At 47.6% G+C, this 20,480-nt stretch overlaps 2 protein-coding genes across 2 annotated transcripts; one reads left to right on the top strand and one right to left on the bottom strand.

The window, feature by feature from the left end:
• Positions 1–501: 501 nt before the first annotated feature.
• On the bottom strand, positions 502–12,262 carry kif11 (kinesin family member 11). Its single transcript, XM_085921822.1, has 27 exons — positions 12,098–12,262; positions 11,614–11,689; positions 10,958–11,087; positions 10,786–10,883; positions 10,501–10,579; positions 10,241–10,426; positions 9,563–9,687; positions 9,407–9,497; positions 8,229–8,374; positions 8,079–8,175; positions 7,802–7,897; positions 7,404–7,492; positions 7,251–7,338; positions 6,949–7,022; positions 6,789–6,882; positions 6,502–6,573; positions 6,247–6,382; positions 5,938–6,110; positions 5,259–5,384; positions 4,989–5,144; positions 3,784–3,923; positions 3,531–3,691; positions 3,115–3,233; positions 2,706–2,928; positions 1,705–1,865; positions 813–923; positions 502–715 (listed from the first exon to the last, which is right to left on the bottom strand). The coding sequence occupies exons 2-27, from the start codon at positions 11,685–11,687 to the stop codon at positions 602–604; spliced, it is 3,159 nt and encodes a 1,052-aa protein (XP_085777948.1). The 5' UTR covers positions 11,688–11,689; positions 12,098–12,262; the 3' UTR covers positions 502–601.
• A 6,382-nt stretch (positions 12,263–18,644) lies between these two features.
• LOC147050495 (E3 SUMO-protein ligase EGR2-like) lies at positions 18,645–20,259 on the top strand. The gene is made up of 3 exons (XM_085922605.1): positions 18,645–18,744; positions 18,842–19,421; positions 19,917–20,259. The coding sequence occupies exons 1-3, from the start codon at positions 18,645–18,647 to the stop codon at positions 20,257–20,259; spliced, it is 1,023 nt and encodes a 340-aa protein (XP_085778731.1).
• Positions 20,260–20,480: the final 221 nt, after the last annotated feature.

The raw sequence follows: 20,480 nt of genomic DNA, 5'->3' as shown, positions 1-20,480 counted from the left end.
CTGTTGGAACCGTTTCACAGGGGATGAATTTAAAATCTATTCAGCTGATCAACAAATTCCCTTTCAAAACTATCCAAAGTTTTTAAGGGCTACTAGGAATTTATAAAGTGAATTAGCCAAACCTTTTTGTTCATGACATGAGCAAACAACCCCCAAAATTGAAGTAACTATTTCACTTGTTTATCTATGCGTACACTTAAGAAACTTGTATTTATAACATCAATCCAACATTTTAATGGAAGTACAAAGATAGGAATTCACATACAGTGGTACCTTTACTAATTGGTTCCTGAACCACACAACCACCCCCATTTTTGGAGCACAGTATTGAGTAAAGAAATGAGTAAAGTACAAAATCACAAGACAAGGTCGCACCGACTGGGACATCCACAAGTTTGGAAACTTCCCCTGGGAGGCTCCCACATTCTGCGTGGGAGAATATATAATATATAGAATATCAGTACAACTGTTGCTCATTTTGTAACAAAAAGCACAACCACAGAACACATAACCACGTTTAATTTGACAGATTATAGAACAGACTACGATTAATTGATGAACGAGAGGTCGAACTGGCAGCTAAAACCCAACACCGCCAAATTTAGTTATGACAGCGCAGCGGGAGTTTAGACTTCTGTGGGGTGGTCTCGTTCTGTGGGGTGTTGCAAACTTTGGGCCTAAGGACCTTGCCATCTTTTTTGCTGGCCTTTTTTTGCTAGAGCACACACACAAATGAAGGCACAACACATTAAAACGTTGATTATGGGCGGCACCGTCGCTATGGCGCTGCCCGGACGGGACTTATTGCTCACCTTGAAGAAGGGAAGCCGCTGGCTCTCGTTGATGACCAGATTCTCATCCACGAAGGAGCCCTCCGTGGCCGCGCTCTCGTTGCACATGCTAAGCTCGTCCTCCAGGGAGTCCTGAACAAGGCACAGGATCGAGACACGCCAACATTACACTTTTGTGCTTGAGGGCCATGTTTTAAGCGCAAGACTGGCAGCTGGGCCAGCTCATTTGTAGTGAGCGACTGAGTCTGTGTGTGTGTGTGTGTGTGTGTGTGTGTGTGTGTGCGTCGTGGCTTATTTTGAGAAGTAATAATTTATTATTATTATTTTAAATAACTGAGCCCTGAAATTCAAAAGTGTTAAATGGACAGTGCTACCTTCATTTACACGTTAAATGAATCCTTTCATTAAATAGCATTGTCAAAATCAAATTTCCCCATTTCAAATTAATTGAAATGCAATCAGAGCAGCCCTGTCATTGCCACCAATGAGGGAGAGATCAGGCCTGACCACAAAGTCCAAAAATCGACAAATAGTCAACGCTTCTTAGAATTGGCATGGAAACAAACAAAAATTGGGAAGGAACTTGGAACCTAAATAAGAGTTAAAAAAAAATAAAACATAAAATAAAAATTGTAAAACTTACAATATGTGGAGTTCCACATTGTTTTTGTATGGCAGGGTTTTTGAAAACCAACATTTTTTTTCTAAAAAGAATACTAAAGTATTTGATAAGCTGAGGCGAGCTAAGGCCTACAGCAGCTCCAAGCAATTTTTTTCCAGTTGCGTTCGTCCCATTTGATAAAAAGCTAAAAGGACATTGCCGAATGCAGTATCGGTACCAGATCTACTAGCAGGAACAAAAAAAACAAAAAAAACAAAAAAAATATCAGCCAAAAACTGATTGACATCGCACCTGGCTTTGTCTGTCATCGCCGTCAGACTCCCAATCGCGCTCTTGCTTGACCTCCTCGGTGACATCCCGTTGCCGCCTCAGACTTTCCAGGATCTCCGTGCGGCTCCTTGCCTTGGCCATCTGGCGTGGGTACACAAAGTCCCGCCTCTGCGGCGTCTGACCTGAGGGCATGTCGCAGGCCACACAGCAACAAGTGTCAATCAAGGGCCCAATGAAGCTATTTCATATGCTCAGATTTTAAAGCCAGTCAAAAAATGTCTAGGTTTGTCACGAATGAAGCCATTCGCAAACAATCAACATTTGCATCCATTTTCTGACATGTTACCGTCAAAACGAGACATCCATTTGTCACCCCAACACGAGGGTCGTGGCAGTTTGTGGGCCTTAAGCGGGGTACAGCCTGAATCAGACGCCAGCCGATCGCAACTAGAAGTGTTTTTTTCATTTGGAATGTATTTATTTCATTAATGGATGGACATTAAACATCTTTCATCGGGTTCTTTAATTATAAAAATAATGAAAAAAAAATAAATTCAGTGCAACTTTCCTCCTCCCCCTTACAGAAAAAGTTAATCCATCTCTCCCTATCCATCTCTCCCCATCCATCTCTCTCCATCCATCTCTCTCCATCCATCTCTCCCCATCCATCCATCCATCCATCCATCCATCTGCTCACCCCCACTAACTCGACCAAATACCGCTGAAATAATGCTGACTTCCTGCACTCCTTCAAACACCATCTCAAGACCCACCTCTTCAACTCTGCATATGACACCTAACTCTGTGTGTGTGTGTGTGTGTGTGTGTGATTAAGCGTGATTTTTCTATGTAAAGCGGCTTTGAGTGTTTAGAAAAGCGCTATATTAAACTGATCTACTATTATTATTATCTTCTATACTGCTTGTCCCCACGGGGGTCCCTGGCATGCTGGAGCCTATCTCACCAGTCATCAGAAATGACATATGGAATGTGTGTCCCAGGCTTTGTATAAAAGGTTTTACCGGTGGGTACGTCGTGGCGCAGCCCCTCCTGCAGGAAGTTTTGCACGAGCTGCCGACCAGCTTCCAGATGCACAAGGACGTCAGCCTCCAGCTGGTCCAGGGCAGCAGCATCCAAGGTGGTTTGGCCCTGCATGCTCTCCAGAGCCCGCTGCACTTCCTCCTGCTGGCTCAGCAGCTCCATTTTCAACACGCAGACTCGTTCGACACCGTGCGCCTTCACACTCTGGAGGAAGGACGGAGGAGGAAGCCTGAGTGGCGCCCAGCAACCTTTGGCGCAGCCGTTTTGACCTCTCAAGGCACGTATCGTCTTTTAGTTTCCTTCCTTGCATTGTTTGTATAACTGTGCCGCCATGATGAGGTGGATGAAATGGGACAAGGCGAAAAAAAATGCACAACGGGCCGCCGATACCTGATGGAGGGCCTGCACGTGGGACGACTCTTCGGCTGCCAGCAAGAGGCGCTCCTGAGCTCGCTCGTCAGCGTGCCGCTCCAGTGTCGCGCTCCAGTCCTGGTCTCTCTGAAGCACGTCTGCATATGCACACATACGTCCAAGTTGCCAGTTATTTAACATTGCGCCAATCCAGTGCAAACAACATAACACATTTTTTCATGCAGCATAAAAGAAACAGGCTCAATATATTGTCAACAACATAATTGGTAATAATTGCAATAACTTCAAAGCATCAAGATTATTATAAAAAAGGCACTTAACGTAATATTTTCGCACCCGGGCTTACGCTGAAGTGATTATGATGGCGTTGACAATGAGCAAATCGTTCACTCGTCATTCAACTCTGACCGAGATGCAGGAGCAGATGTGGATACCTGACACGCTGCGCTGCAGGTGCTCACAGCAACCAGCGGCTTCCTCCAGGTTCCGCCTGCTGTTGTCCACGTGGAAGCGCAGCGTGGAGGCGAGCGATGATGAATCGGAGCACAGCAAATTCGCCCGGGTGGACGCCCGATGCTCCACCGAGCCGCAGGCGCTGAGGAGGCACGTAAGAGGCCGGCGGATGGCCCGTTCAAAGTCAAGGGCGGCTCACCCGCCCGAGGTTTGTCAGGCTTGGGGGCATGTCACCTGCTGAGCTTCTCTCCAAGGCTGCAGAGGGGAGCCTTCAGGGCTCCGGCGGATGAGCGCAAGTTGTCGTAGTCCTCCTGTGAGTCCGCGGCAAGAAGGTTGAGCTGGTCCTGAAGGATCTGGATGGTCTGCTTGGTACTCTGGAGAAGGTGGCAGCAAGCGCGCGAGTTGCAAACAAGATCAAATAGAAATATTATGCTATTAAAATGAAACCTTATTCTTATATTGTTCCTTTATTTTATAAAAAAAAAAAAAAAAAATACCGAGACCATTCCTAAAAGTAGCACTACATTATTGAAATTGTATGGGACTATGCCTGCAATAATCCGCCCTTTGTTTTAAAAAAACAAAAATTACAAATTGCGTTCAACAGGGAGGCCAGATTTGTGTGAAAATTATGGCGGCACTTTTATTTTGCCCAATCAGAGGAGGGGAAAGTCTTTGGCTTCATACGCACTGGTCCCCATTACGCTCTGACGTTGATTTTACGCCGCGTTCACAGCGGGTGCGGAATAGGTGCAGCTTTGTTTCTCCACAGAACACCCGCGCACTGCAACTGACACCGACAGTGATCAACTGCGTTGCGTGTATGGAAATCTCTGCCTACGAGATCACGGAGGAAGGGCACGCTGAAGAGTTGAGTTCACGTGATAAAAAGCGAGTAAAGGAGCGCTATTTGTAAACAATAACCATCCTTTTGTTCAAATTGTCACATTTTTGGGAGATTATTTCTGGGACTTTGGCTCTTTTACCATTGTTGAGCACATTTTGTGTTTATGTCGTGTTTTTTTGTCATGTTTAATTTATTTAGAACTTGTTTTTTGCCTTTCAAATATCCAACTCAAGCCAAACTAGGCAGTTAGCTGAAATGGAAGGTCTGTATCGTGTAGATATAGGATGTTTTCGTGAATTAAAAGAAAAAACAAGTTCGCAGAACAGTTTTATTTTTAAATATACCCGATCCACCTCGTATGCAGACGCTAAATTTCCTGTCTGAACCGTGTAATTGATTCAGCTTCATTAAAATACGCTTGCGGCGTCCGGAAAAATAGAAGGCTTGCGGAGGGCGAAGACGTTCCGCTGCCGTGCCGCCACCAGTGTAAACCGCAGCCGCTCCGCACCCGGTGCGAGTGAGGCGTTAGATTTTAATGTTAGTTATCATGTTGTACGTAAGAATCAAAAGACAACCGCCGCACATGCATTACCTGCCAGTTCCTCTCCTGAGCTTTTTGAATCTGCTCCTCTAGCTGGTCACGTTGGTCCTGCAGGACAGTCACGTTCTCGACCGTGGCTTCTCGCAGAGCCGCGAGCTCCGCAACCAGGCCATTGAAGAAGTTGCCCGTCTCCTTCATGGCCTCCATCTGACGCAGGAAATACGGCCAAAGCAGGTTGTGAGGGGATGACTGCGACATGCGCAGCACTCTATAAAACATTGCTTGCTTTTGTGTGTTGTTATTCAAAGCAGACTCGACAACCTTGTTGGCCAGGGCTTGCTGCGCCTCCGTGGTGGTCTTGAGGGAGGCGTTCAACTCTTGGAGCACTGAAAGACCCATCAGAGTCTGAACCTGAAGGACCTCCTTCATATCTCGCTGGTGCTCCTCCTATGTGCACGCACGGAGGGAAAAGAGAAAATGAGAAAAACCACAGGAGACAACAGGAAAAAGAGAAAGGTTTAACACAAGCAAGTGAGAAAGGGGTGAGCAAAAGAAAAAGGGAGCCAGAGAAACTGGAAGATAGAACAAGAGAAATGGCGGCACAATCAATCAATCAAGTCAAGTTTATATAGCCCTAAATCACAATCAGTCTCAAAGGGCTCTGTCCTCTGCATTTAACCCATCCCCATGTGATTTTGATCCATCCCCTGGGGGAGAGGGGAGCAGTGAGCAGCAGCGGCGCCGCGCTCGGGAATCATTTTGGTGATCTAACCCCCCAATTCCAACCCTTAATGCTGAGTGCCAAGCAGGGAGGCAATGGGTTCCATTTTTATAGTCTTTGGTATGACCCGGCCGGGGTTTGAACCCACAACCTTCCAGTCTCAGGGCGGACACTCTACTACTAGGCCACTAGTCTGGTCACAACTGAGAAAAGACAGGAAAAAGAGACAAGCACGGCAAAGGCTGTGGGCAAAAACAACAAACGTGCATGCTCACTCACCACAAGCTCCTTGAGGGCCTCATGGTCCCGCTGGCTGAGCTGGTGGTAGCGCTGTGCGCGCTCCTGCCAGTGCACCAGGCCCTCACCCAGCAGTCGCCCTGTGTCAGCCAACAGACCCTCCACACCACTCGCCGCGCTCATCAGTGCCGCCACACTGCCTGCCAGAGCTCCATCTAAGACAGAGCAGAGCGCTCGCCGTTAGCTTTGCGCGCCCGCCCACCGTGAAGGGAATGCTTCTCGAGCAGCCAAACCACAAAATGCTAATGCACTCATTTCTGAAAACAAAGATTGAGAAGGCAGTGTGAGTACCAATAGCCTGCGAGTAGCTGCTGAGGATGAGTCTATGTTTATCGCCTTGCCGCTGGACACCGTGCTGCACGTCACCGAAGGCCGCCGCCATGCGCTCAGCAAAGCTCTGCTGCTCCGCTGTGTTGTGCTGCTCCACCTGCGAATTAACATTTCAGGCACATTTATACACCACGTGCCAGCCCAGAAGAGTGCGATGTGGCCCTCATCTGGACATATTGCATTCATTCCTACGCTACACAAGCCCGTTAGCATTACCAGCTTCTTTCGGTCCAGCTTGGCGTGCAAACCCGAGACATCACAGGTGCTGGCATCTGCCACGATCAGCACCTGTGCACACAATATGCCAAAAGCTTTTCATTGAAAATGTCTTTCCAAAACATGTGAATCTTCTCTCATCACGATCTGGATCCATTTGGATCAGAGTTGAATAAGAAATTAAGACAATAATTAGGAGAATTGGACCATGAGAATTTTTTGCGCTTTTAGCGGAAAAAAAAAAGCCTTCAAACAGCCTGCGACATTCTACAAGGTCAAAGGGGGACCTGCGTGGCGGCGCTGTAAAGCTCATCATGGGCCGAGTGCAGCTCCTCATTGATGAACTCCTCCTTCGCTAGCTTGTCTTTGGTCTCCTCCAGCCTATGCACACAGAAAGTCAACATTGCCCGGCGTCCGATCGGTTGCCGTGGGCGACAGCCTCCTCACCTCTGCTGCTTGTCGTCCAGGTGGGCGGCGCACTGCTCCAGTTTACTTTGAGTGTCCACAAACAACTCACTCACCTGCACACATGCACATCATCTGAATTTGACCAGGACACAATCTGGTTCGGGAAAAATCCTGGCTTGACATTTCAGAATTTTCCCCTTCAAGTAATCAACTTCATTACCGTTTTGAGGAATTGGTGGGGACATAATAATAAAAAAAAAAAGGCAAACCAAAAAGGTACCAAACTTTGACATGACCACCACTAATTGAGAGTAGATGCATTAAAGGAGGTCACGGTCTACCTTCTTTAGCTCGTCCTCCATGGCGGCAATGCGTTCGGTGTACTCGAGGACATTTTCGTTATTTGCGGTGAGCTGCTCCATCATGTTCCTGAAACCCAAAAAACTTTGCTCAAGAAGCACAAGCAGATGATGCGCATCAATGCCAGAACCTACGCAAAGTTCTCCGTTGACAAATAGACACCATTTTTGTCCCTGGTGGCGGCCAGGTCTCGCTTGAGGCGCTCAATCTCCTCCGTGTATTCCTGAGTGAGGACAAAAAGACAACGGCAGTGTTCAGTCACAAGCTCGCCATCATTGTGGGGATATTTGCAACAACCCTGCAAAGCTCTTCCGCTTAACAAAGCGATTGGCTCATTATGGTCACAAAAGGGGCTTCCCCATAAAAAAATGAAAGAGCGGCCACGCTTCCTTTATTTCACAGCAACCGAGCGTGGGCTGGCACTAAAGCTCAACCTGGACCAGACCGGAGCCGTGTTCCGCCTTACGAGTGCACGCCGCGACGGCAAATTGACACGGCAGGAGCTGATTGAAGGAATCCCTGTGCGAGTCACCTTGATGAGCGTCCTCTTGGTGAGCTTCTGGTTGACCTCAGGCTTGTTCATGATGTTCTTGGCTCTGCTGGCGTACTCCAGTGTGCTCAGTGTCTCCTGCACAAAGCCACTCAGGATTCAGACAGAATTGGCGCATTGAAAAGCGGATGGCCCACATATGAGCGACAGCTGTCCCTTGAGGCAGGACTCGTACAGACAAGAATGACTCAATTGATTCCTAAGAGGGGACTCAATGAAACAAAGTCCAAGGCCGCGTCAACTTCATGGGAGTTTTCACCTCGAGGTTGCTGGAGGACGGGGACACTGTGGCGATGATGGAGGTCTTGGTGCGTCCCCCCAGCGAGTCCTGGAGGATGCGCGTCAGCTTGGACTCCCTGTGGGAAGAAGGTTATCAGCACCAGATGGACATTGAGGATGGGAGCTGCACCTGTATGGGATGTGAGGTCTCTTCTCCACCAAAGCTGTTATCACGCGGCCCAGCGTCAGGAGAGACTGGTTGATGTTCCCTGCTTCGCGCGCGCGCTTGTCCACCGCACCAGAGCGGCCGATGTTCTCGCTACCTGCCAGGTCCACCTTGATCGCACATTTGACAGAAAAAAAACAACCAAGTTTGAAAAAGGCACAAGTGCAAAGATGCAGTCGTCCTTTGCCTATGACATGCAACGGGAGCACACAAAAAAAAATAGACCTGCGTGTCTCTCCAATAAACAGGGACGAGAACGGCATATGTGAAAAACCACTGTAAAGTAGCCAGCGTTTGGGTAACCAGGGGGTAACCCTCCTGGATTTTGGCAGTATAGGGTTATTTGATCACTCAATTTCAACAGTTTTGTTAAAATATTCTTGGTTGGTGAATGAAATTAATTTTTTGCAACGTATATCTACAACCATATGTCTTGTTATCAAACAGGGAAGATATATATATATATATATATATATATATATATATATATATATATATATATATATATATATATATATATATCCCACTCGTCTACAAGTGATGAAAACTCAATTGTAAATTCACATTGTGGCAGTGTAAAAACACTTCTTTCTCCGCGCAAGTTAAGTTAACAAATGGAAATGATGTGACAAAAGTAGCGCCAAAATGCTGCCGAAAGTAAGGCGGATGTTGTCGCATCACTGCTGCCAGTTAGTTAGGTTTACAGAGGCAAGCCAATTTCCGTAAGATGGCAGGCAAATGCTCGCAAGTCGCCGAGGCTAAAGTTGCCCCGCCGCTTCCCTACAACCCCCCCCCCCCATATATAAACAACATTTTCTCAACAGATTTACACGACTCACAATAATGATACTTTCGACGGAAAAAACACGGAAATCCGCGGAAGATTTTCATACCTGAATAAAGAACAGCTCAACAGGCGGGATACGATACGATGGGAGAACGGCACATTTTCAAGTGAAACGCTTTGATTTGAGCCAGGGGCATGCATCTTCCAGTCTTGAAAGATGCAACATGCAAATGCTCTCCAAAGGCAAAGCGATTTCAACCCGAGCAGCTCTCAAAGAAGACTCACACTTCCAATTCATTTGAGTGCTCCAAAGGGCTTCCTAACTCGCCATTTTGCGATGACGTTTTTGCTTTACCAGGTTGAGTTTCCCGATCTTGACCAGCTCCTCGCCATCCAGCGTCATCTCCTTCATGTGGATGGTGACAGAGAAGACCGAATGCGAGCGGCTGCGCACAAGTAACAGCGACACGTCAGTACCAAACATCTTGGGAATCGACAATGGGCGTCCTACCTGGAGTAGGCGTTCATGAGTGTGGAGGCTGTCCTGCGCTTGGCCGATCCTCTCTCCAGGATCAGGTAGACCTCATCTTTGTTGTGGACCATCACCTCCTCCAGACCTTTGACCACCACGCCGCGCTGCCAGGACCACAACAGCTCAGCGCCTCAAATATACAGCCTGCAATGCTCTCGGTGGAGCTTTGTTTGCGCCGGGAGTAGCCTTTTTGGAATGGGCCAAGGTGCTCACCTCTCATCATCAAGTGAGCAACCGCTGCGAGCTCGGACCTTTCATTTTTTTGCCCAACACTCAACGCAAAACTTATCCCAAAGCTGACCAGTAAGTTGGCTCGCTATTGCAACAGGTCTGCTTGACAACTTTTAGGAGCAGTAACAAGTGGCGTCAGTCCTGTCACATGTCCTCTTATTCCCATTTTTAGCCGTATGCACCCCAGACCCATGTGCAATACTATGAAAAGCCACAGTTGCTAGCGTTTGCTTGCCGTAAAAACAATGCAAGCAAAAATGGATCGAAACCCTGTTTCCTATTAAAATGTGGGTTGTGGTCAGCAGCAGCCCCTACGGATTGTTTCTGTTTCTCTCGCCGCCTTTTCACTTATTCCCTCGCTCGTCGGCTACTTCCGGTGTGTTTTTGGAGGTCGATTATCCCGCAGTCGTTGTCTTGAAAAGGCACCTTATTCCTCGGGTCGTCAAAGAGCTGCAGCCGCTCGTTGACATCCTCGCCGGGGCCGAGTAGGTCAAAGAGCTCCTCATTGTAGATCTCCAGCAGAGACACTTTGACGGAGAACTCCGTGCCGTTCTCAGAGAGCTTCTCGAAGATCTGGTGGAGGGTCCTGGGAATGATGCCGGCCAAGGGGTCCTGCGGGCACCACAGGAGACAGTCAGGAGACGCACGCACCTACCCACGCCTGCAGCCCTTGCGTGATGACTCGCCTCCTCCCAGGTGAACCGCTCGTCGGGACTTCTTTCTCCCTCCATTGTGAACGTCTTTCCCGTTCCCGTCTGACCGTAACTGCCATGCACCGCCAGAGAAGAGCGTTCGGGACAGGGAGAAAAAAAAAAAAAAAAGGCACACAATTAGCACGTCCTGTATGCAAACATTTTGGATAGTGTTTTGCCAAGTGCTGAGCAAAATGGGGCTTCTTAGCCCACCACAGAAAAAAACGGCAAAATCCTTTACAGACTGCCAAGCGTGCTTGCGCACGTGTGCATACTGACGCAAAGATAGTGCAGTTGTAGCCCATGATGACTTCGTCCAAGGTGGGACACACCACGCTCCGGTACACGTCGATCTGCTTGGCGGCAGGGCCAAACACCTGCGGGACCCAACAGCATTGCTAAAGTTCCATCAGCAGGGTGGCTTTATTGAGTGCATTGCAAATGTACCGACCATGTCAAAAGTGTATGTCTTCCTGGACGTCTTGTCGCTCCCGCCCGCCGTCCTCACAACAACTTCCTTCCGGTTTGGCTCACAGTCAATCACGTTGTATGACGATTTGCGCTCCGCCGTGTTGAAAGGTCTGAAAGGCGACAAGGTACACGCAAGCTTCAAACACATTCTGGTGCCTTTAATATTTGCGTTGGGAGACGGAGCTTAACTGTGGACCCTCTCCACCTCCGTACTCGGGTTAGAGTGGCTATTCCAACTACACTCGGCAACTTGGCAGAGTGTTATTTGTGGCATTACTGTTCTGAGCTCAGTGCCCACTTCCCATTTGATGGCGATTAACTGCCGATTAGCAGCGTGCCGTCCTCTAATAAAGTAGACTCTTCAAAAACAACTCTAACCAAACCAGCCCGTGCAGCTCTTTATTAAGAGAACAGCAAGTGTCAAAAGTATTTTTGAGTAGTGTAGGCTCTGTTCCATTTGGCAAACTTTTTGGGCATCCGAATCTAATATATTTCAGCGTCCGTCTTGACATCGTTTTCATATTCCGAGAGAATGGCACACTGATACTCCAAGCATACATTCAAAAGCAGAATTATTGACAAGTAATACGGCAATATCAATCAATAACAATAATGATAAAGGGGACGATCGATTACCTGCATCTGACGACAACTTGGATGTTTCTCCCCTTTTCGTCCCGTTTAACTGCACTCTGGTGATTTGAAGCCATAACTGCGATGACACAAGACAGCTTAATGCCTCGCAAACACAGGTCTTGTTTTGATTCTAAAACGACAACTGAGCAGCTGACTAAGCAGCAGACAGACGTGCAATGTATCGGCTCCAGTTGTTTTGCTAACGGAGCCTCACTCACTCACTCACTCACTCACTCACTCACTCACTCACTCACTCACTCACTCACTCACTCACTCACTCACTCACTCACTCACTCACTCACTCACTCACACTCTCACACACTCACTCACACACACACACTCACACACACACACACACTCACACACACACACACACACACACACACACACCACACACAATCACACACAATCACACACACACGCACGCTTGCGACACTTAGCATCGGCGATGATAGCGCGCGAGCCTGAAACACTCCAAACTTACCGAAGGCTTTTCACGAGTGATTCACTGCGACACCTGTTTTGCTTGTTTGTTGGACTCGAGCTCGTCCCTGGCGAACAGCACAGCAAACAAACGTTATGGCGCTCAAACGGCATCAAATGCTTCAAAAATTACGTTTTAAATTCCGCTCAACCAATCACAGAAGAGCAAGGCTAAACACGCTTTTCTATTGAGCGACGCAGACATGTGACTGCTCCCGGAGAGCATCATGGGATATTGAAGCAACTTTAGGCCAACGACTTTTTTTCTCTATTATCAATAGTGTTATCAATAGTGATGCTACTACTACTACTACTACGACTACTAATAATAATAATGAGAATAATGGATGGATAATAACGATTGTAAATATGAAGCAATTGTAAATATGAATGTTTTAATAAATTATGACAGTCCTTTTGTGTTTTTAATTATTCTAAACTATTACAGATGGAGGGCGGCTCGTGGCGCACTGGGTAGCACGTCCCTCCCTGTGTGGAGTTTGCATGTTCTCCCCGTGTCCGCGTGGGTTTTCTCCAGGCGCCCCGGTTTCTTCTCACATCCTAAAAACATGCCTTGGTAGGCCGATTGAAGACTCTAAATTGTCCCTAGGTATGAGTGCGAGTGCAGATGGTTGTTCGTCTCTGTGTGCCCTGCGATTGGCTGGCAACCGGTTCAGGGTGTCCCCCGCCTACTGCCCGATGACGGCTGGGATAGGCTCCAGCACGCCCGTGACCCCCGTGGGGACAAGCGGTATAGAGGATGGATGGATGAAAGAAATACGGCCATCGGTGCAGCATTTGAAGAAAAAAAAGGGCTCCTCGTTAGTCCCTCTCTTGCACGGTGCGTTGGCACCTTTATTTGCCACAGACGCGTATGTAAGTGCCTGCCTTGCATGTCATGCACTCAGCTTCATAAGGATCACGTCCCTGGCGAAAGCACAGGAGTTTTCTTATTCAACTCCTCTGTGTACGTGCATTTTCGTTTCAGCATTGGTTGTAAACACTCGGTGTAGACTGGCTGGCCCACCTTACTTTGTAGCAAAGTGACTAGATTTGAGGAGAAGGGTGTGACTTATTTGCGAACGATACAGGAAAAACCTGAAATTTAGTGAAATATAACAGAGTTGACAATTGACAATGTTACTGTTTAATGTTTGAGCCAGTCCAGCAAAAGTAGGACATGTCTGGGAATAAGAGGATGTCTGGTCACCCTAGTCCACCTGCTCACTCAACCCCCTAGGGAGTCTTTTAAAACACGCACGACATTTAACGTGACAATTGGCAGCTGCAGCAGCATTTTGAAATGCCTTTGCCATGGATGCACTCTTTTTCATCCAACGTTCCTCAGTAGCCTACTTGATTTGTTTTTTTTCTCTTGCAATATGCATTTACTTGTATTCAGGTAATAATTTGGAGGATAACGTTTTAATTTACTTTGAGTCCTACTTTTCTAAAGTAAGACTATAGTCCAAACTTGACTACTCACCTCTGGATCGACGGCTAGGCAGAGGGACACAGTTTGGACTACTAATCATGCTATTTAGCAGTGGAACATTCAATTCTACCACAGCTAATTGATTATGAAATTAATCAATGACTTGATCATGGTTTCAATTGTTTTGAGGCCTTGTTGAATATTTTAAAACCTCAGAGTTTTGGCCCCGCAACAGTACATATTGTGCAATTTCAGTGGTATGAAAGTAGGCCGGGGATTTGTCTTGAATTCAAGTAGGCCCTGTCTACGACGGCCAGATTTGATAAAGCGAAGGGGGCCGGGGGCCAATAGTTTTTTCGGACATTTTTTAACAACAAACATGTCATGCAAATACAAACTGTTATAAAACAATTTTAATTGTCACAATTGTCTTTATTTTTCAAATGACAAAATAACCAAATATAAGCCACTCAGGCAGACGTGAACAACTCTAAAAAACACAAATTCTGAAGAGTCAGATAACATTGAACAAACTGTATGAAATACCTTAAATTTATATGCATTTAAAATTATTTTTGCCTCATGAACATTTTAAACAGGAGTTATAAGTACCATAATTTTCGGACTATAAGTCGCAGGGTTTTTTCATAGTTTGGGTGGGGGGGGCGACTTATACTCAGGAGCGACTTATATATTATATATTATATTACATTTTCAAAATTCAAAAATCCGCGATGTAGTGAAACCGCAATAAACAAACCGCGATGTAGCAAGGGATTACTGTCATTTGAACTGCAAGTGACGTCACTGGTGCCCGCTGCGGTTGTTTACATAAAGGACAAAGGATTCGATCACGGGATGACGAAGATGACGAAGGGCCCCACGTACTACCGGCATCATTAGCGGCTTTGTTTGTGACACGGAGGACAAAGAGTTTGAAGGATTTAATGATTTGGAGTGTCACTGAAGGTTTGAAAAACTATTATGGCTTTTACGCACGCCCGGTCCTTCTCGACGGGAGCTCTCTTTCACCTCCGTGGATGGAAGTCGGGGGCCTGCGCTCGGCCGGGTGGCTGTCCGGGGACGGTGGATGGGGTTCGGACATGGCTTTTACGCACGCCCGGTCATATTCTATGGAGCTTTCTTTCACCTCCGTTGATGGAAGTTCAGTAGTTGTTGGCTCGTTGAACTCTTGTTTTGTTAAATAAAGAGCCGTTTACCAAACCCACGTCTTTCCTGGTACTTTGTTAACGCTATAATCTAGTTATATACTAGATCTCTGCAGCGCACGCGCGGCGTTGTTGACATAAAGAACAAGGAATTTGATTGATGGATTTAATGATTTGGAGTGACACAGATGGTTTGATAATATTGTTTTAATATGATAGTTATTTGAAATATACTTTATATATCGTTATATGGGTCTGTGGAATAATTAGAAATACAACTTACAACGGGTCCGACGTCAGCATATGCGGCGCATACGCGGCATTGTTTACATAAAGCACGATCGATGGATTTAATGAATTGGAGTGACACAGATGGTTTGATAAACATGTTATTTACATAATACTTACTTGAATAACTCTAAATGTTACGTCAGGCCTCGTTTGTGTATATGTCACGTTAGCATACCCTATCGTTTAGCCTATTGTTACTGGTTCATGTCTGTTTTTGGTGTTGGATTTTGACAAATAAATTTGCCCCAAAAGTGTGACTTATACTCCGGTGCGACTTATATATGTTTTTTTTCCACTTTATTGTGCATTTTATGGCTGGTGCGACTTATACTCCGGAGTGACTTATAGTCCGAAAATTACGGTAATGCAAAGTTGTCTGTTATTAAAACTTAAAACAAGTGAATTTTACAATATCTTTCAGAAAGTAATTGTTTGTGTCACATCTACAGGTTCATAACATCAACAGTATTAACAGGGTCACTTCACCGATTGGTTTAGTAATATTTACTTTTGACTCAGCCCCGCGTGAAGAATCGCTGTTGTGATGCCAGATCAGCTTGGAGCTGCTTCATTTTATCAGCGCGGTCACTCCCTGTTGAAATAGTAACCAGTCCTTGAGAGATGGAAAATAAAAAATGTGTTGAAAAAAGAAGGAAAATCTCCCATTTGTCAAAAAATCGAAAAACAGAGATCATGTACATAGGGAGTTGTTCATGCAGCCCTTGATCTAAGCGAGAAGGTCACGAATGGCCATGTAGCTAATAAATGGAATTGTGTGAGCAATGGGATGAAGAAACTCCAAATTAACAATTTTCAATGTGAGCATGGAACAATCGTATTGTTGGTCCTGATGCCCCTCCTCCTCCTCCTCCTCTTCTTCTGGGCTTTTTGTGGCCACAGCCCACTCGGACCCGGGTGACGATGACCAACAACTTTGCGCCGGGGCCTCCCTCAACCTCCTGCTTCTCGGTGTTCCTCATCCGGACGTCCCGGCCGCTCTCTTTGTGCTTCTGCCGCCAAGCAGTCGGGTCGTGAGATCCCCGAGACCGCCCCACCAAGAAGGAGAACGAGAAGAGGAAACGGAGCACTGCTGAGGTGAGTGGCATGTTTTGGGTCATGCTGAAACCTGATGGAAACATTACAAGTGGAGTATGGGACCGATGGTCTTGTAGGATTTAAATGCAGCTATCTCCTCCAAATTGAAGGTCGTGAACTGAAATGGAAAGCTTTTGCAGAGGCTCTCCTTTGCTTCACATCACTCGAGTTGACTCAAATCACTCACGCTGAGTTCTCTTTGGAGACAGGACTACCAAGAACGTTTTTAGCAGCATGACCAAATTGAATAGTGACAAATGGAGATGAAAATTTTAATTTAATCTTCCTATTCAATCACTTTGGAGTTCAAAATAACAAATTTCTCATCACTAACATGTTGAAGGATTGATTGGTTTGCAAAGTTGAATCATCAGTGAGATGAGAGCAACAAGAACATTTTGAGTGGCAGATCTGAGTTGAATTGTGCTGAATGGAGCTCATCAATCAAGTTCCTATTTGAATTTAAAACGGTGGATCAAACACGCAAAGTCACACAAGTGTTTTCACGTTTTACTGAGAATGGAAGGGCAGTTAACAAATGGATGTGGTTGCACTCCTTCCAAGGAAATGAACGGGCCGGGCCATATTTGACATTGACAATTGAAAAAAGTCCCAATGATTGTCACACACACACATCCAGGTGTGGTGAAATTTGTCCTCTGCATTTAACCCATTCCGGTGAGATTTTGATCCATCCCCTGGGGGAGAGGGGAGCAGTAAGCAGCAGCGGTGTCGCGCTCGGGAATCATTCTTGGTGTTCTCACCCCTCAATTCCAACCCTTATTGCTGAGTGCCAAGCAGGGAGGCAATGGGTCCCATTTTTATAGTCCTTAGTATGACCCGACCGGGGTTTGAATCCACAACCTTCCAGTCTTAGGGCGGACACTCTACCACTAGGCCACAAAACTGAAAATTTCATTTGTACAGCAAAGAGGAAAGGGAATCTTTTCAATGAGTTGAGCCCACCGAGAACATCTGGAAAAGTCCATCCGTGTTAGATTATGATGGTTATCCAAATGCACATTAGTTGCAGCCCTATCATAAAGTTCCATGGGGCAGCGGAAGTGATTGGGAAGGCCCAGGGCAGATTAGAGTGACATGGCAACACGCAGCAGCTGAAATCTGATTGGACAAAAAAATGAATATCCTGGAAGCACTCACTGGAAACAGTACAGGCAAGCGAAACAGCACCAAATGACCACAACAGGCTGTCCGGAGGAATAAATACATTCATTCAGACGACCTTTCAAATTTGAGCTAGCAAATGTCGGTCGGCGCCTGCGATCTAAGCTGAGCAGCCGCCAGCCGCGATGCGTCGCCCCAAGGCTCAGGTGCTGCGTAGCAAACGTGATAGGCAGAAGGTCTGTCGACCCCTTCCTTTGCCGCGTTTGCAGATGAGAGCGGCTTGGGGCCAGACAAAGATCCATATTCACTACAAGCGTTGATGACAGATGATTAATCGGCACGCTGCGGTTCGCTAGCTGCCGGAACCCCGGCTGACGCTCCGGCCACCAAACACAAAACCAACCCCCCCACATCTTCCCCAGGCGCGTGGGCGAAGGGTGGAAGCGGGGTATCGTCCCCATGGAGCTCTCCGTGTGTGTTTGCACCAATAGTGCATCTCACAGGCATAAAGAGAAATAGTGCGTGTACGTGTGGGAGGCTTTGAGCTCCAAGAATGTGTGTTTGTGTGTGTGTGCGTGCGCGTGTGTGTGCGTGCACGTTTGTGTGATGACCAAGCCCCCATCTGGCAGCGGGTGGGCGGTGCGCCACACAGCCACAATGGCCATGCTGCAACATTTTTGGAGGCGTGGGCGTTGAAAAGGCCGTGAGCGCATGCTGCGCATGCATGTTCAGCTGAGGTGCATGTGAGAGACTCGCCAGCGCTTCTGCTTAATGGCGAGCGCACGCAAGCGAGCTGGGGGGCAGGGATCGGGGTACCCACCCGCAACCCGCTGTCGTCTTCTTCAATGCGCCCCGCAGGGCATTTGCATTGTCACCTGCCGCCTGAAAATAGGCCTCTCCTTCGTTTGGGCCTTTCCTGCATAAGCGTTGCTGCCACGCTATAAAAAAAAGCAAAGTTACAATGTGATGAAAACAAAGCGACGACTCTTGCTTCAGGTGACAGGCGGAGTCCAATGACTTGTTTTAGAGGTCAAAACGTGCTAGTCAAATTCCTCAGGTTCTGACTAATTACATGAAATCCTACAATTGATGACTATATTTTCAACTGAAAAGCAAAAAAGTATTTCTCTTTTTAAATCATGAGACAAATTCTCATTTCATTTGATTAAAGTGTCTTGTCCATGACGCATTCGGCAAGAGATGTGATGGGCTGGATCGGATGGGCGCATTGATGCAAAATGCCTCATCTTGCGTAATGTCATGAATCGCTGTTCCTGGCCGTTGCGACGATGCTGCTCATTGTTTTGAAAGTGCACGCTGGCACCAAGGCCGGTGTCCACAAACGGTCAGTGACGTCACTGATTCAATTTAAAAGCCACCCACGCAGGATTTCGCCAGCATGCATGCATGGCTTTTTTTCATGTGCCGTCACGATGAGCACCTTAATGGGCTCCGTAGAGCGCATGTTCACCTTTCCCATCACACCCGAAGAGAGAAAAAGACAAGAAGCGCAAAGGAATGTGCAAGACGATGGTTCGCTAAGCTTTTGACAACAAAAGTCCACCCCGGCTTCCACGCGCCTGTCGCTTGACAACCTGTCTGTCTGTCTGTCTGTCTGTCACACATTCAGGTGATCGTCCATTTGCGCACTACGGATCAACTATTCGCGTGCACCCCGTGCAGTTGGGCGTGGACGGAGGACGAGCGTGGACTGCTGCAGTGGTCAGAGCAGAGGTCACCTCACCTGCAGAGTCGGACGTCATGATGCACAGCCAACCTGACATCAACCACATGTACGCGCCTCCTTGCACGCACGTGCACCTCCACCCGCCCTCGTCGTACACGTGCAGCAGTGACGTGTACCAGGAATCCTCCGATGAGGGTTACCTGGCTGTACCCACCTGCAGCGCGGTGGCCTATCACATGGCACCAGCCTATAACTCGGCGCCAAAAGCCCCGCTGGTGGCTGACTACGGCGTGGCGGGAGTCTATGCCCCACAGGCCACCTTCCCGGACCGGAGGTCAGAGGCGGCATACGCCTTGGACTCCCTCCGTGTGGCCCCTCCACTCACACCACTCAACACAATCCGGAATTTCACTCTGGGCACCCCACCGCCCACACTGCCGCCGCCACCGATGATGACTTCCTCCGTCACCGAGGCCCAGCTGTGCGCCGCCGCCTTGCCGGCCCACCACAACCTCCCGCTCAGGTACTGACCAAAAATTCCAGTCCAACTGAAGGACCTCCTATTTTTTAACTTAATTTGGATTATTTCTTTCCTTTTTAAATGATCTTTAATGTCCTTTCATTGGGTTTACAAGGAGAAATGCCAGCACTTGTTTTAAGCTCTTTGAGTGGTTCAAAAATCCAACCTAAATTGCCTTTGGCAGTTGATATGTAAATACGTAAGCTGTGCTCCAAATTGTGTGGCGCCAGCATTTCTTAAGGCAACCTTGTTTCTCCTTGTACTAGTCTAAACACACTTTTTCTGATGAATATTGCAAAATAGTGAAATAAGAATTTATTTATAAAGCGTGCCCGAGGCCATTTGGAGGCCAATTTCATTGCTCACGTTACGTTATTGCCGTGCACATGGACAGCATGAGAGAGGGTTCATTTTCCTCCTTATAAAATGGGGGCATTTTTGAGGGGAAAGCCAATTTGAGCGCATGCAGTTATGTGGCGTGCGCTCGCCCCCCTACAGGCCCATCCTGCGCCCGCGCAAGTACCCGTGCCGGCCCAGCAAGACGCCCGTGCACCAGCGGCCGTACGCGTGCCCGGCCGAGGCCTGTGAACGGCGCTTCTCGCGCTCGGACGAGCTGAGCCGCCACCTGCGCATTCACACGGGCCACAAGCCCTTCCAGTGCCGCATCTGCATGCGCGCCTTCGGCCGCAGCGACCACCTGACCACGCACGTCCGCACGCACACCGGTGAGAAGCCCTTCTCCTGCGACACCTGCGGGAGGAAGTTTGCGCGCAGCGACGAGCGGCGGCGGCACGTCAACGTCCACCTGAGGGCCAAAGACAGGAAGGGCACAGCCCACTGACGTCACCCGCACCAGGAGGCAGACAGAGGGCATCCGCATTTCAGGGAGTCTGCCACGCGCCCCCCCTGATGATCTTGAGGGAGAATGCGGAAACAACTCAGGGAGTCGACGATTAAACCGCATCAGATAAAAACATCTTCATGGATTGCGACTCAAGCCCGATGTCGACAATTCCATATTGTTGAAATTGAATACATAATGCGAACATCTTGTGATCCAGG

Source organism: Syngnathus leptorhynchus, chromosome 10, assembly GCF_054491065.1.
Source record: "Syngnathus leptorhynchus isolate UIUO chromosome 10, UIUO_Slep, whole genome shotgun sequence".
Lineage (NCBI taxonomy): Eukaryota > Metazoa > Chordata > Actinopteri > Syngnathiformes > Syngnathidae > Syngnathus > Syngnathus leptorhynchus.
This window is presented reverse-complemented; position numbering and strand designations above follow the sequence as displayed.

What these genes read in the sequence shown, in the direction of transcription:
- LOC147050495 (XM_085922605.1), top strand. Translation starts at nt 18,645, where the DNA reads ATGAGCACCTTAATGGGCTCCGTAGAGCGCATGTTCACCTTTCCCATC. An exon ending in AAGGAATGTGCAAGACGATG is followed by an intron (nt 18,745 to 18,841) that starts GTTCGCTAAGCT and finishes TCACACATTCAG; the next exon opens with GTGATCGTCCATTTGCGCAC. An exon ending in CACCACAACCTCCCGCTCAG is followed by an intron (nt 19,422 to 19,916) that starts GTACTGACCAAA and finishes GCCCCCCTACAG; the next exon opens with GCCCATCCTGCGCCCGCGCA.
- kif11 (XM_085921822.1), bottom strand. Translation starts at nt 11,687, where the DNA reads ATGGCTTCAAATCACCAGAGTGCAGTTAAACGGGACGAAAAGGGGAGA. An exon ending in CAAGTTGTCGTCAGATGCAG is followed by an intron (nt 11,088 to 11,613) that starts GTAATCGATCGT and finishes GTCGCCTTTCAG; the next exon opens with ACCTTTCAACACGGCGGAGC. An exon ending in CTTGGAGAGAAGCTCAGCAG is followed by an intron (nt 3,692 to 3,783) that starts GTGACATGCCCC and finishes GTGCCTCCTCAG; the next exon opens with CGCCTGCGGCTCGGTGGAGC.